Below are 17,123 nucleotides of genomic sequence, written 5' to 3'. Positions count from 1 at the left end.
CATTTTCGTTCATAAACACAAGCAACATAACACTGAAGTTTTGGCAACTCCTCAGTGGGCACTGGATTATCTGCTGTGAATATTTTGCATCAGAGGGAATTATCTGAGTCCAGACTTGTTTTCTTTGCTATTATTTCATTTGCTGATACTGGTTTGAAATAATGAAAGCTCCTTGTTCCAGTAATTGTTTTCCCAGTTGCAAATCGTTTTTCAAGAAATATTCTGCATATGTTGATTTCTTCTTCACCAAGGAAAAAGAAAGAAATGCTTGAGAACTGACTCCTGCAAAAGTTAAACATATGCTCAACAGTTGTTATTTGGTCATTTTGTAGACTTTGCAGATTTCTTTTTGTAACTGTCCTATTCCATCACATGCTGTTTTTCCATGACTTGTAGCATGAAATGTCCAACATGCTTCAAGCCCAAAATCTTCAAGATGACAGCACAAATTAATCAAACTTTTAAAGTTTTTGTACTGTACACTGCAACCGTCTGTAATGTTCTTGACAAATTTCACTGACCAAGACGTGATTTCGTTGTAAACAGGATTTCGCTATACAGGTGTTCGTAAGGAACAGGTTTTACTGTATGTGTTTTGTAAAGGTTTATAGATAGTAGCAAACAATATTTTTCTGGTGGCAAATGGCATCATGCATTTGTGGATAATTGAATAAAATTAGTAACTGCAATCGTATAATAAATATGTGCAAGCATATTTTAACTTTTTATATTATGTTTATTATTAATAATGTTTCAAATTACCAGTTTTTCAATGTTTTTCATTGTCTTTAGACCAGAATTCACATTTGAGATGTCATGAATTTTGAATAAAAGAATATTTTGAAAGAATGTAAATGTGCAGGAATGACAAACTAGGTAGTTCTTTGCATTACTTCATAACAATGCAGAGATCAATTCTCTAAGCACCAACATGGCTAGCTTACGTGAGCTGTAAAGTTTTGAAGCACCTGATATTTTCGTACCTATAATTGAAGCCACACAGAAAAACTGCAAAAAAAATATTACTTCATATTTTGAATTTCAAGAATAAATAGTAGTCATTCATTTTATTGTATTTGAATAACGATCCTTTTTTTAATTGTTTAATAGTTGAGATAAATGATTATCAGTGTATTTTATCGATTTACAATTTACACATATAGTCCATCCACGGTAACCTCCTACTTTTCTGAAGCCCTGCTTTTCACCGGATCTACTTTAATGTCACTATGTATCCTTCCGCCGTATGTAAACAAAAACATTGCCATGTGACAAATGTCAAATGGTTTGTTTACAATCACCAGCTGTAAAACAATGTGTGTGTGTGTGTGTGTATGTGTATATATATATATATATATATATATATATATATATATATAAAAGTAATTTGAATATGATCTAAGTATACATGTATATGTGCATAACATTTATGATACCCAATGGTAAAAATATTAAAAAATAAGTTTGTTAGCTAAAGAAATAACATATAATTTAAAGTAAATTTTTAGGAGAACATATAAATTTACAACATTTATGTAAGTAATAAATATCATCCTTTAGTACAGTTCAACACAGTTTTCTGCATCTGAAAAAAAAAGTATTGTAAATTATACATATGGCTGTCCATCTAAGCAATCTGGAAAAGACTAAGGATTGAAGGTTTAATAAAATTAACAAATTCAGATGAAAACATTTAAAAATGAATTTTCTTCTTTTATTTAATAAACCCCTACCGTTTTGCCGGTTAAGGCCACAAATAAAAATATGGTTATATACATTTTCCTGAGTATACTTATTAGACAAAATCATAATTTTATGAACAGTAAAATTGTGGTAAAGAATTGACAGTAATTTCTATACCACTTATATGCATTATTTATTTGTGGCCCTGGATGGGGACTGGCTTTTTGTTTTCCAAGTAAGTTCACTGAAAAATGAAGAGACACAACAAAATAAAATGTTTCACATACACCTATACGAATCCAGAAATGAAATTTATTATTAATTTTATATGTGTAATATAAAGTTAATACATAAAGTTCCAGTAATCAACATACTTAATGGGAATGCATAAAAGAAAAAAAAAATGTTTCAAACCCCAATACTTACAGTTGCCCAGGTGTTTATTACATACAGACCTCAATAAGAACACCCGGGTAAATCATCAAGAGGAACTGCCAGTACTTCACTGTCTCCATCTACTTGCTGTGTCGTAACCTCAAATTCTTCGCTGTCACTGTCTTCACTTGAACTATCCTCGCCGAGGTGGATGATGAGTGGAGGAATGGTGCCGCTGTCTATGTGGACTTCTCTCTCCCAGTCTGCTTGAATTAGCTTCTCCACGTGATCCACACACCTCGCCCATCTAAAAAAATTAATGTATACAGTAAAACCTCTATATAAATGACCTGTTTATAGCAAAAACCACTCTATAACAAAATATGTTTGTTTCTGTCAAAACGGCATAGTAAACAATGCATGGCATGCTCTTTATTACATACAATTTTGAACTCACTCCACAAGAAACTATTTTTAAACACAACAAAACTCATTTAATGTGTTTTCCTCAACTATCAAAGCTATTATTTAATACTTGAAGTAACATGTTTTGTTTTATGTTATCTAAAAAAAAAATTTGAGTGGTTTATTCAAGATATAATAAAGCTGTAAATATTTTCTATGTTATCAATAAAGGCTTAGAATGCATATGATAAAATATTTATTTCATAACTTTTGTGTTTGTTTTTGGTTAAAATTTGTCCCAGACCAAAAACAGTGAGATATAGCGAAAATTTAATTTTTTGAATAGTTTTGATGATTTACTGTATATGTATTTCACTATAATAACATAACTTTTGAAAATACTAATGTGCAAGAACTACATGTGTAAATACCTATTCAAGTTCGCTAGATGAAAATATTCAAAATTCTCTACGTTGAAATTTTATCTGAATATTGAAATCTGCCTACAGCACTGAACCCACCATAACTTTAAAGTCATTGACACAAGATTAAGCATAACAGAAAGTAATATCACAATTACTAATAAATACAAAACTATTTATGGAAATGAAACAATTGCAAATGGACTGCAATTACAAAAAAAAAAACCTTGCAAATAAGTCACCACTGTTAGATCTAGAAACTACACAGATATGTATGAATCACATGGGAATAAAATTACAAACACAAACACGAACACAAACACATACATGCAACACATTTTCAAAACGACAACTACACAAATTCAAACCACTTATTTTTACCAATTGTTTTAAAACTGTATTACTGGTATATGAATATACACAAAATGATAATCACACTATACACACACTAGCACACAAAGTTATCAAAAGGAATGGTAGGACCAGGCTGCTAGGCAACAATACTTACGTATTATGTAAAAATGTATGGTAAGGGTTTTGCTGAAGCTTGAGGAATGTTCTACAGGAAAATAAAACAATTTCTACTTCAAAAGGAATACCCCATTGGTCATGCAACATGAAAATACCTCTCTGGTGTGGAAGCATCAAGAGCCTCTTTCCAGATGGCTGCAACTGCATCATTGTCAAATCTCTTGGCCCGCCCCACGTTACTATTGTAATGGTGTTTACATTGAGCCCAAACTAGTTCGATTGCATTATAGTGGCAGTGATAGGGTGGGAGTCGTAGAATTTTGTGGCCATAGTTACAAGCCAACTCGTCTACCTCATATCTGAAAAGTGTGTTAGAACAAGGCGTATACGTAATTTTTTGCAACTATCTCACTTTTAAAGAAATGCTGTAAAAAAAACGAAATAATATACCGTATTCGGGGCTTGTTTTGTTTAGCTATTCTCAGCAGCTCCACTTTCAACAAATTATTTTCATGTTTTATCTCATTCTTCTCCAGCCACGCGATCAGTGCATCCTTGGTCCAGTTCGTTGTAGGTGTTTTCTCAACCTACGTTATGCCAACATTTAACTAAATACTCAAGTAGCTGATAAGAATTCATGACAGTAGAACCCTGTTACAATGTTACTGCTTATAAAGTTTTCCTGCCTATAATGTATTATTTTTCAAGTCCAATATTTTCCCTATAAGGACAATGTATTTAATTCCTGGATATAATGTTTCACAAATTATGCGTTTCGTGCTTGTAATGTTCACTTCATAAAATTTCAGAAGACGAAAAAAATTAAAAGCCTTTGTCTATACTGTCTATGTATATGTGTATGTTAGCAGTTAACTGCCTGTTGACACCCTTGGAAAACAAATAAATTCATAAATTTCTAGCCATTCTGTGTGTTTTCAAATGTATTCACTTAAATCACATGTTCAAGTGGCAAAAGAACTGGACTTAAGCATTTCCACTGTAAACACTGTCGTGAATTATGACAATTATACAGAAATGAGACAATTTTACAGCAATGAGACAATGTGTAAGTAAAGACAAAGCAGATAGAAGCTGGAAGCACCATGATGTTAAAGAAAAATTGTTTTTGGCTTGCTACAAGCAAATTGGAAAATCAAATATATCTTTATGCAGCTTGTTGAGTCCATTGGCAATAAATCCACACTAAAAAGTACTAAATTGAATTTCCTGCTTATGTTTTTTTTTCTTGTAGCCCCTTAAAAACAAATTATAACAGGGTTCTACTGTACTTATGCAAAGCAAACATGTGTTTTGGCATATTGTCGTAATGAATTTCTAAATTTAACAAAGCATGTTAGTTTAGTGACTAGAAATTTTTTTGAAAATATTATTTTAATTTATTAAGTAGGGCAACAGAGCATTCATAAAGTGGGTCCTTTTACCAAACAAGTAATTATGTCATTTTCAAATGCTATTTGCAATAAAAAAATTTTATTTGGTATTTCAAACCCTCTACTAAATTAGTTTGCACTATGATGTAATTCAATTACATTATATATATATATATATCTCTGTGTGTGTGTGTAATCAATTTCAGCTCAAACATTATAGTTTATAAAAATGTAGTGTAGGCATACTATTAAGATAACAATTATTGCTGGCAAAATGTATTAGTCTCGAATATTCGTACTTATACACATGTAAATTTTTCACATTACAATTTGAGCAATAAAAAGACACTGCTTTACCATTGCACATACCTGGGTGCTGTGATATGAAGCATTGTCCATTATAATGACACTGGGTTCCTCCAGATGCACCAACATGTCTTCAAACCACATCAAGAAAGTTTCCCCATTCATCTCGCCATGGTAGTCTGCAGTCTTCTGACCTGAAACAAAAAGTAATCCTGCTCCTGGCACAAAGCCAGTGCGCCCTCCAGCATTAACAACAATAAACCTTTTACCATCTCCAACAGTACGTCTCTTCGCAGATTGTAGACTCTTGTCCTGCCATGACTTTGATACAGTTCCTGAAAAATATATGAAATGGAAATGAAATACTTTGTATTGGACCACAGAACAAATTTTCAAATAAATTAATGCCTTGCCTCTCTGGAAAATCCATGTTTCATCAACAAATATGAAATTGGCACCTCTTTCTTTTTCTTCTTTATACTTTCTCAAGAAATCTATTCGCTTCAATACTATGTTTTCATTCTCTATCAAAGCTTTTCGTCCATCAACAGTTGTCCATGAAAATCCCATCTTCTTTAACAATTTATGAAGACTTGATCTTCCACCATAATAATCTATTTGTCTTTCCCTGATTTCTTTCAAAATGGTGTCGACTGTAACATTCAAACCTGTAAATTTATTGCATACATTAACAATACATGAAATAACAGAGGTACACAAAACTAAGCGAAACCACAACCCCGTAGAAGATAATTTAAGTGCACAATTTACATTTATTAAATAGTTTTAATAAACTTACATTTCAAAAATACTTTTAAATTAATTTAAATTTTGTAGTTTGCTTAGAGGAATTCTACACTGCAGTATTTTTGTCTGCAATGATATGACGATTATATTGCGCGTTTGTATTGAAGTTGTGTAAAACATTATTATTTCAGCATTCAATTTAGCAATCAATAAGTTACAAGCTCTACACTGTGTTATAGGTAAATGTTTTGTATCGTGTATCCCATGTGATCCCTAGATCTTTATGCATGAACCTGTACATCCTATTGATCGTGTGGTGCATGCTTTTTTTCATTTATTCAGATCAAAGATCCTGAACATAATCAAATATTGTGGTATAGCAAGAATAATTATCATAAGTTTAATAAAACATATATATTTTCATTATTATTCAACTTTAAATCATAACTCATTACTACATCACAGGTTTTTAGTTTTGGTTTTGTACAGGATTTTTAAACGTAATAAATTAGAAAAGCAAGCATCATCAATCACAGGATCAATATTTGCAGGATCATGCGATCAGGATCAATGTATCGAATCGGATACGCGATACTAAACTTTTACTGTTTTATAACCTTCTGTTACTTCATACACTAACACACAGTTTGTCTGGCTAAGTTGTGTTTTCATATGATACTTCATTACAATGAAGTAGGCCTATTGTTTATAAAATAACAATACCCCTATATTTTCTAAAGGGTTAGGCGGGGCATGACACTATTTTGCAATAGAATATATATTGTACTGGACCCTGCCACACAGTACAATTTAGCCAATTAAGTATCCCAATTTTTTTTTTAATAACCATGCTTGCTTAGACCACAACTCACTAATTTGTAACCAATTACTGCTAAAGCGCACAACTGGATATTATTGATACTGGAAATAGTCATTATTTAACCTTCTGATACATCATAAAAGTTGAGGTTATTTAATATGTATACTGTGTATAACGATATAAACATTACTTGTAGTTTTAGAATGTAACAATTTTCTTTCTATCTTTAACCTAACCTTAAAAGGACGTGTACCTATTTCATATGTTGCACAATATTCTATATATCAATACCATATCAATAAAGAAACCTAACAAACCACCCAAAAATGTTAAGTATTTTTAAAGGACAGATGATATCGGGAAAAAAACTGAACCGGTCAATCTGCATATGGATATATGAAATGAATACAATTAAGTAGGGCCTACCCCAGTGATATTGAAACTACTCTTCAGTATCAAATTTTTACCTTCAGCGTACATCCTGTAAATTGCATTCCTGATTGCATTTACTGTGAAATCGTCGACTGTGTCAAGTGACTTTCCTTCCTGTGGCCTTTTTTTCCTCTTTTTTCCTGGTGTTGAAACTTCTTCAATGTCTTTCTTGTAGTACCTAACCAAAAAAAAAAAAAACATTTGTCATAACACTTTTCCGGGGACCCGTTCACAATACGCAGTTAGGCAGTGTTCCAAATATGGCATTTTGTCACAAATATTTGCTTTGTGGTCACTAAATGGAAACATGACAGACTTTGTCCACGAAATTAATGAAGTGTTTTTTTATTCATTTTGTGATCTCCCAAACAGATGAAAAACTAATTAAATGCAAATTATAAAATCACTCCCTTATGTTATAGTTAAACCTATCATAAAGTTTATAAACATCGTTATAAACAAACGTGTATCACACCCATAAAAATACTTGAAAGTGCCTATATTGTTATTGTTAGGACCTGAGTAGGCCTAATATGATTTTAGGTTAACTTTTCAACAGAGACGCCACATGGCGGTGTTGTCTCACACCAAAAAATATAAATTGGAAATAAAACACAAAAAACCTCGTGAGTTAAAACACAGGCCGACAATACTTAGGACACAGTCAATATTTTTTTTACGTGCATGAAAACGAAAAAAGCCTACTTACTTGAGAACAGTTGACTTTGCGATGTTGAGAAGAAACGCGGTCGTCTGCGTAACGTCACATTTCTTCAAGTCGCCTTTCCTAATTAAAACATATAAGTTCTGAGCGACGTTAATGATGTCCATCTGACGCTGCGAAGAAGTAGCTTTCCCCATCCCGGAACCAATTACCATTACAGCAATCACAAGAACCACACAAAATATCAAAACGATAACAAATTCCATCATTACAATAGTAGATAATAAATAATATAACAAAGTTAAAATACACAATATTAACACAAAATCCTGAAACACAAACTGTACGTTATTTCACGGTCAGTAATATATTAAAACACACTGCAATATGGCGTAATCTGTGCAGACTGCAAACGGCTGAAAGAGAAAACAAACAAGTGACTATTAACATTATTAATGCGCGACCACGGTTTCGGCACGTAATATTTTTTTACCGTTAACATAACGTTTTTATTTCACCAGAGATTTAAAAAAATGTTCAAACTTAACAAATACCCACACAAATTCTTAAATACACGCGGAAAGTCAAAAAATATATATTTTGGCTATGGAACTATTTCGTTCTAATCATTGCCAACACACCACTTCTCTCACTGTTTCATTTACACACATGCGAGATCATTAATATTAATAATATTGTACATAGATAGTTACTTTTTTTGTAAAATTTTATTTAACATCATTATACGGTAATTTAGTGTTAATGCATGTTTAATATGCATATGATGGAAAGTATTTTTGCAAACGAACCAAACATGCTGCATCCTGGTGTGTTTTTTCAAAGGTTCGTTTAAAAAAGTAGGAGGTTACCGTGGATGGACTATAGTAAATATGTAAATCACTGGTTTTTATTCAAAGTATAAATGAATCTTATTTGGTAATATTTTGATTCAGCTGACAACTGTATGTGATCATGTTTAGTAACCGTACTTAATTACATTTTTTAGGTCTAACAATGGCCAAAAAACATTTGCAAAATGATGGACTGCAGTATTTTTTCTAACTTGATGATGACATTCCATCAGGCTCAGAAGCTAGTATTTGTTGTGACGAGAGTGACAATGAAAATTATCTGCAAGTAAAGAACTGTGATGAAAAAGAAATATTAGATGTGGGTTCTGGACAAGTGAATGGAAATGAGATTTTTAGTGTGGAAACACTGCTAGAAAATGATGATTTGCAAAACATCGAAGACAATATTAACATTGAGGCTTTGGATGTGTACTTTATTGATGAAAACAAAGCTGATGTGTGGATAGAAAAAATTCCTTCACCTGTATTATCGGTGCATTCAAGCAGCGACAACAGAAGAGTGCAAACTTTACCTAACTTTTCATTAAAAAATGAAACTACGACAGGGTACAATTTAACTGCATTCTGAAAATGCTATTTCCGAGTCTGGGAACATAGCCCGAAACAGATGACTAGCATGGTCAGAAACTGCCAACGGAATATTGTGTTCCACAAGAAACAAAGTGAATGACAATTCAGCGTTCATAGTTTCATTCACACCGCTCTTTACAAAAAAAGATGAAATTGATTTATGAACACTTTGTACTTTACCATAATCTTTATGCTTTTTACACTCCACGTGGCATCGGCAATTTTCTCGTCCCCCATGCGAAATAACAAAATTGCAGCTGCACACGTTACAAAACACATGGTTCTCAGATATTTTCAACGCAATATGTCATGGCCATTCTTTTGTATAACTACGACAAAACTTTTGCAAAACCTTCTTGCCAGCTGATGCACACGAATCCGACACACGCTTCATATTTTGTTAATCTACACAATGGCGTACATCGTACATGTACACGCATACAAGTGTACGACACTTCGTTTTCCTGCAACAGTGGACAGTGCTGCCATGTCTTCCTCCCATATTCGACGACATTTACAGCAAAAAACAGAATTTAACGTGCTGCTTTTCGGGATGGTGCCAAAATTTTTGACATACTGGTATGCGGGCATTGTTAAGATACCAAGTTATCCTCACAGTATACTGCTCTTTATACCATATTTATCGCACCGTGGAGCTATGTGATTTATCGTACAGCAAACAACGCATTGTATCATAGATCATTCTTACGATACCAAATAAAATTAAATTTCCCCATTTCCGTTATAAACAATGACGTCTCCGTAATTCCGTAGCTAGAGGTTAAAATCCGTAATAAATAAGGAAAATCCGTAATGCTCGGCAGCGCCGTATAAGTTACAAGTTTTAGATGGGGAAAACTATAAATGTCAGCCTTTTTTCCCCTTCATAAATACATCTTGCCCAACAACTTAATTTTAGTTTTAATACTACTGTATATGTAGACCTAAGCTAAGGCAAAACCTGCTGTCCCCCACCCACCTGGATGAACGGTATGTCTGGGTGATCGGGGTGTTGACGCATGTGGAAGTGTGATGTGGGACTGGTGCAGACTTGAAGAGGCTGATCAGCTACGACCGCCAGAGGCAGTGTCTGTGTCGCTGCACCTGCGAGGGAGAGCACAGCTCTGTGTCCGGCTCGGAGCGCGGCACAGACGGCCAGCACCTGGACGCTGCTACCATCTCCCTCGCGGACAGAGGTATTTCAGCCATGTCAGCCGCTTCTGCTGCATAGCATCGTTACGGCCGCCATCTTGAAAAATCATAATTATTATCCATAAAAGATAATTTTTTTTATAAAAATTGAAATAAAATCACTAAGCCATCTTGGATTATGACATCACTGCCATCTTGAAAATTCGTAATTATTATCAGATTTTAATAAGAAAAGTTTTAAAATTTATAAAAAAATAATCAAATTTTAATAAATTAATATTTAAAAAACACACATCATGGAGCTCGAAGTCCTCGGATTGAACCCGGTGGGGGCAAAACTATATTACTACTAACATGTTTATTTAGGCTGATGCGAATACAAGTATGCAGTTCTGTGCTTGCAATCTTGCGTACAGTAAGTCCTCGGTTTACGTCGGGGTTACGTTCCTGAAAACCGCGACGTAAATAGAAACGACGCAAAATGAGCCATGTTTCATGCCACCGGCCGACCACGGCCCAAGGTCGGCCGGAAGCGCTGGCATACAGACGTGACAACGGGCAATTTTATCAGCAAATTACAACCGACAGCGTGGGAAACAAGTCCAACTAGTACTTCTCAGCTTTATAGAATGGTTATTTAACCAGCTGCTTTATTACCTTTATTGATTGAAATATAAAAACAGATATATAGTCGTTTGGAAGACATCTTATGAAGAAAAAATCATAAATTGCAGTGAGCTGATACTGTAGGCTTACTACAAACGCATTTAATCACGATAAAGTTAACAACGGCACGTTTAAAACTCCGGCCAACTCAATGATATCATAGCGACTGAAGTGTAGAGCTGTAGCAAACCGTATGTATTCGTTACTGAGTAACGGGTGCGGCATCTAGTAACGAGTAACGAAACGTTACACACAATTGCATTTCGTTACTCACATTTTTCGTATGTTTTACGCATGCGCGCGCTTATTCGTTTCAAAGAACGATGTTTGTTTATTAAGAAACGTATAATTTGGAAATTCGTCGTCCAAGTTTTTTACTGTTTATTAAAGGTATTGTGTGCGTAGACAAAGTTTGAGATTGGAACAGAAACAACATAAGAAAGTATTTTTTACAAATTATAAATATGTATGTTTTTGTTTTTTATTATCGCGTATTTTCACGTTTTTTGTTCTTATCTTAAAAGAGATATTATAATAAAGCTGCTCTAATGAGATTTTATTGTTTCTTGGTTAACAAAAGCTGTTAATTATCAAATACTTTTAATTATTTATATTCGATTTATTATTATTTACGCGACGTCATACTGTACGCGTACAAAATACGACTCGATTCGTTGCTGTTACATAACATAGCATGTTATGCGGTATCAGAAGTAACGAGTAACGATACGAAAGTAACGAGTACTAATTTTTATAGTAACGAATACATACGGGTACACTTTTTTTAGTTACTTTTACACCTCTACTGAAGTGCCAAGGAGTTGATCGAAAAGGGGTCGTTGCGGGAAGTAGATAACACTTCTACGTGCGAGATACGTGGGTGGCCGAGCGGGCGGGCTGGTAGTATTGCATCACCGCGCGGAGAGCAGCGGAGAGCAGGAAGCGTCCCTCATGATGTATGATAAGATAAGGCGGTGAACGTGTAGCTTACGCTACATAGAATAAATTAACTACCGAAGGAAACAAAGAATTATAAACGAATTATATACGGTGTTTTGGTTAAAATAAAGATTTACGGTCATTGTAAACGACGTTATTGTGAATCGGCGACAACTTAAATTGAAACATTAGTACTCAAACATTAGCGACGTTAATCCGAAACGACGTAAATCGGTACGACGTAAATAGAGGACTTACTGTACTTCACTTGCCCTTGACGTATCTGTACGGGTTCAATGTTTGGCCTCTTCACATGGTACTATCCAGTCAAAAAGCATGTTTACATTATATTTTTGCACATAATTTTTATTGAGAAAAACGTTAAGTTGAAAATAGTTATTTATAACACTTAATTGCTGTCCCGCGAATTTAAAGCAATTAAATTTATTATTTTACCTACGTTTTATAGTAACGATCGGTAGGCTGTGTATGTGCATGTTTGTAGAAACTTCTTTGTAAACATGTATAAATTAATGTTTTCGTTAAATTTATAATAATAATTGTTTATGTTTTTAAATGTTCTTAAATTTGTAATATCAAATATAACATACAAAACGTTGTTTAAAATGGTGACGTATTTTCAAATGGAAATATGTGAGAAGTATACAGATTTGTTTACTTGCGTACTTGTACAGCATACTTCATTTCCAGTTAGGCAGTCTTTGTGATGTCTCTTTTTGAGATAAGATTTTTCATACCAGTGCATTGAGACCTGATTTGATGGTTTTGAAACGGTGTCTCTGTCTCGTATAATTCACGGTGTTTTTATCCCCCTTTATTTATATGAATTTTAAATGTTAGATTTTTTATTTTTAGCTTGCTGAACGTGGAATTAGTGCAAAAACGGCCTATTATAACTTAGTGTTGCAGATGGGTCGGAAATCTTATAACGACCACCTCTTTATAACGACCCTAATCTCGGGAACCGTGAGGGGTCGTTATATCTATTCTCCGTTCACTCTTAGCTGAGTTTTGAAATAAACAAACACCGTCGTATCACTGCGCCGCGTCAGCAAGTGATAGGCTGAATTTATCTTGCGTGCCAAGCACTAGTTGCAACACACACACTTCCGTACAGTCGGTGCTCATAAAATAACGGAGAAGTAATATAACAGGAAAATGGTTCTTCTGTCAAGCCTAGTTTTTTTTAAAAAAATTTACGTCTGCTGTGATAAAATTACGCCACTTAATGGTACACCCTCCGACCTTTTCTGTTGAAACCATTCAAACAAACAAGTGTCCAAGCTGCTAAATGTGGATTCTTTCATCGTCTTGCGTTTATTTAATCCACTTGAAGTGTCAGCCTATGAAGCAAACTGAAGGATTTTTTCGCGATTTTTTATGATGTCGCGCACTGTTGTGTTACCGACATTAAACTCAGTCGCAAGTTTGCAATCGTTTCTCCACTCTGAAATCTTTCTATAATTTTTGTTTTGCTGTCGATGGACAGTACCACTCGCTTTCTTTTCTGTTCATTTGATGACATTATGAAATGTTGCGCTCAACACTTCCGCACAACACAACGGTATAATCCGTCGGAATGCAGATCACTGTTACAATACATAAAATTATCACCACCTTCACGCTTCAATAACGTACACTAATGGAATGGACTGTCTCCATGCGCCGGGTAATCTCTGAGGCACGGCGCCGTGCTGCGCGCGGGAGTGTACAGTCCGGTCATGCGGACGTGGAATCGCGCACCAGTGTATAATCTATTCACGTAACATGGTACACAAAAATATTATTTACATACGTATGTATGTACTAGTATTTTTTTTAAAACTTTCTGTGTATATAAACATAACTGAGTCAAAGTACTTTGACCAACATACATTTTGCAAAGTATTTTAACATTTACATACATTTTGAATCTTTGGTTATATGTAACTAAAAATTGGACTTGATGGACATAAATAGCGGTTAATCCGCGAATCGGATGATCGAGTCGCGGATAATCGGGGTTCTACTGTATTCAATTTATGTTTATGTTGTACAATATATGTGCTTTAATATTTAGTAATATGTGGCTGTATATATAGCTATATATGTATGCGTGTATACATACAAAAGTTATGTACCTTTTATCAAGTATTAAATCTCTTATTGTAGCATGTGAATGTAAATGATGTATACAATAAAACAAGTTTCTTTCGTTTTGTACAATAAATTTGTTATATTCACTTTCTTTCTATTATTTATACTTCCTACTTATTGCACTCATAGAGGTGAACGCAAGATAAAGTCTTTCATTCTACAAAGGATAGATTATAATTTTCCCTTTTATTTAATCGCCAATTGCCTTAACACAAAAGTAATGTAACAGCACAATTCACTATATTTAGTTAAGATTACCATTATTATGATTACTGCTAATACAATAACTTTTTACGCTCTGTATTTCCATTTTTTATATATATATTTTTTAGAATTCAGGCATGGGAAAGCTTACAGTTTTAATCATGTTTTACAATGTTCATATTTGTCCATGTATAATCGAGGAAACAAAAAACCAGAGGCACAAACCTATCAAAATTTTGTCTAAAGCTACATTTTTGCTTAGTTTTAGAGTTGACTATGCTTAATAACATACCAAAAGTTTACCGTTTGTGCGTCATACCGAAAACATGCGTAAAGTCCTTTATGACAGTGTCTTACAGCCATCCATTAAAATAGTTTCATTAAACGCACTTTCTGCCGTAGACTCTCGATAAAAGTATCTAAATAATATAGGAACGTTATTCTACACAACCATGTAAAAAAAATTTCAAAGCTGAAAACTAAATTTGAAATAAAAATCGATAAATTTATTGATTATAATTCTTTTACTTAGTTCTGGAAATAAAATTATGATTTACATACAAATGAAGGACCTAACATAAAAATCATCTACATAAAAATGTTTGCTTATACGTTAAGCTTTAAGGCGGTATAATATAAAGAGTCTAGCGCAATTAGTAGAATCGCTAGAGTAGCCTATAAGCGACGGATTATGAACCGTTTTGTGGTCGCAGCAAGCCAACGCAACGTGCGTTATACGCGAACTTAATGGCCAAGTTAACAAGTTAGTGAATTAATTTTGTTTAGGAAATGCTGCAAGTATGTGAAGTTTATTCGATTTAGTATATTTGATTTACATTAACGCAAGTAAGATAATACTTTTAACACTTTTCTCTTGCGAAGGGTTTTGACTTGGCTATATAAAATGGTAATGTACTTACTTGTTAGCACTTGTCAACAGGAACACCCTAAAATCCAAGTTTAATTATTAGTATGTATGCGAAAATCTATGAAACTCAGGTAGGCTGTCCTCGTAATGCCCGATTTAAGTATTAATTTTAATTTGGCTGGCAGGCCTATATGTTTGGAATGGGAAAACGGAATCTCTAATTAGGTTTAAAGTAATATAGAATATTACGTCACATTTAGGATAGGGCATATCATACGAGAACATGTTTTCAGTATGTAAATTATCAAGAAAATAGTTTTATCTAACATTAAAAACCATGATTTAAATAATTAACTACTTAAATTAATTCCAATACTAATCAACAAATAGGTAATTTCTGAAAGTTAGGTACTGACTCATACTATCACTTGAATAAAGTAGTCGTTTATAATTTACCCAGACTACGTGGTCAATAAGAAAACAAAACACTACTAGTTCTCGTATTACCAATTAATGTTTATAATTATAATCATAAGGAAATATTTTTATTCTGGTGTATTGTGATAAAAATTAAAAAAACGATTTTGCAAGTACTTACGATACACAATTGAAGCAATCTACTAGTAATTTATGACCTACTTAGATCTTTGTTTCCTGGGATATAAATGCCCCAACCCAACGACTGTAGAATGGCCCCCAGTAGTTTAATTACACTCTACGACGCTGGGAACGTTTCAGCGATCAGATCGATTGTGTTGGACTCTTATTAAAATGTACCATTTTAAAGCTTAATAAATGTACAACAGCAACATTTATTAAAGTGATTTTCACTTCAGGCCTTTCATAGTTATCTAATCTGTATTTTCATTTCCCGTTCATTACCTGTAAATTTGAATAAAATCTTTTTTTCCCTTTATTATTCATTATATTGCATTTTTAGTAAAACAAATTATAAGATTTTTTAAACATTTTTATGTATAATTATTTTTGTGGATTATTTTGGTTTGGTTTACTGAAGGCCTACTATAAATATTATGTGGAATGCATTATTGTGGGGCGCTGCAAGAAACTACCATTTAGAACTTAACTGCGCATTTTCAGTATAACTCAAATGGTTTGAGGAGGTAAACTGTTCAAATGTTACTAGAAAACTTTAATATAACCCCTGTACTAAATTACAGTTTGGGGCAAAATTTCCAGAGATTAAAAATTCTCTATTTCATGGGAGCGAAAGTGAAACCAGCCCTACGGCTATAGCACTGTGGCAGTACGTATACAACACTGCTGCGCTTGGAATGCTCCAGCGATTAACTAGATTACCCTAGGCTCTTGAAAAATATGTCACTTTAAAGCAGTGGTTCCCAACCTTTTTTTGATCAGGGACCACTTTAATTTCATTATTATTAGCAGGGACCACAAGGTTAAAAAATAATCTGTATCAATATAGAAACAAACTTTAAGCCTAATCGTTCAATGTTAATCGAAACGTTTAACATAAGCAATCTAAAAAAAACAAAATAAACAATAATTAACAGTGTTATGATTGAAAACATATATTTTTAGTACACAATTCAGTTTGCATCAATGAGATTTTTGAGCTTGCATCTTCTGTACAAGATCCTGAATTCTTTGGGTAATATTTTTGCTCAAAGCTACACGCATATCATCACTTACTTTCAGTCGATTCCTGGATTTGTTTTTAATTATCAGTAATGCAGAAAATCCTTGTTCGCATAAATAAGTTGTTGAGAAAAGCTTAATATAGCGCAAAGCGATTTCTCGAATTTTAGTATATGAAATTTCTTTCTTACGCCAAAACGTCTCCAAAGAATCATATTCAAAATCGTCCTTACAGTTCCTGTCATTTTGTAATTCAATAAGATCTTCTTGGATTTCTTCTGAAACTTCTCTAGCGTTAGTGCCAAATGGTTGCGTATCAGTTTTTGGTCCACACTAGCTTCTGTATTGTTACATTCTGG

At 33.5% G+C, this 17,123-nt stretch overlaps 2 protein-coding genes across 11 annotated transcripts in view; one reads left to right on the top strand and one right to left on the bottom strand.

The window, feature by feature from the left end:
- The window catches only part of LOC134531546 (centriolar and ciliogenesis-associated protein hyls-1-like), a 65,835-nt gene that overhangs the window by 13,880 nt on the left and 34,832 nt on the right, over window positions 1-17,123 (top strand). For all 8 annotated transcript variants that reach the window (XM_063367231.1, XM_063367234.1, XM_063367230.1 and 5 more), the window contains one exon: window positions 10,208-10,354. In XM_063367231.1, coding sequence (XP_063223301.1) covers window positions 10,208-10,354 — 147 coding nt within the window. The remainder of the gene's footprint in view (window positions 1-10,207; window positions 10,355-17,123) is intronic.
- Window positions 2,019-8,106, bottom strand: LOC134531545 (uncharacterized). Of its 3 annotated transcripts, XR_010075028.1 has the most exons (5): window positions 7,762-8,106; window positions 7,088-7,230; window positions 5,117-5,721; window positions 3,512-3,943; window positions 2,019-2,365 (listed from the first exon to the last, which is right to left on the bottom strand). XR_010075028.1 is itself a non-coding variant. In XM_063367228.1 (4 exons), exons 1-4 carry the CDS (start codon window positions 7,983-7,985, stop codon window positions 2,252-2,254), a joined length of 1,086 nt encoding a protein of 361 aa, XP_063223298.1. In that variant the 5' UTR covers window positions 7,986-8,106; the 3' UTR covers window positions 2,019-2,251. The 3 variants fall into 3 exon arrangements, 2 of the variants coding, with proteins under 2 accessions (XP_063223298.1, XP_063223296.1); XM_063367228.1 differs by lacking the exon at window positions 3,512-3,943; XM_063367226.1 differs by lacking the exon at window positions 2,019-2,365 and having other exon boundaries at window positions 3,398-3,943.

The sequence above is a fragment of the Bacillus rossius genome, chromosome 5 (assembly GCF_032445375.1).
Source record: "Bacillus rossius redtenbacheri isolate Brsri chromosome 5, Brsri_v3, whole genome shotgun sequence".
Lineage (NCBI taxonomy): Eukaryota > Metazoa > Arthropoda > Insecta > Phasmatodea > Bacillidae > Bacillus > Bacillus rossius.
Note: the sequence above shows the minus strand (reverse complement) of the source record. Positions and strands in the feature narration are given on the sequence as shown.

Coding starts and splice junctions, on each gene's coding strand:
- LOC134531545 (XM_063367226.1), bottom strand. CDS start 7,985: ATGATGGAATTTGTTATCGTTTTGATATTTTGTGTGGTTCTTGTGATT. Junction 7,231..7,761: donor GCAAAGTCAACTGTTCTCAA/GTAAGTAGGCTT, acceptor TTTTTTGGTTAG/GTACTACAAGAAAGACATTG. Junction 5,722..7,087: donor TTACAGGATGTACGCTGAAG/GTAAAAATTTGA, acceptor ATAAATTTACAG/GTTTGAATGTTACAGTCGAC.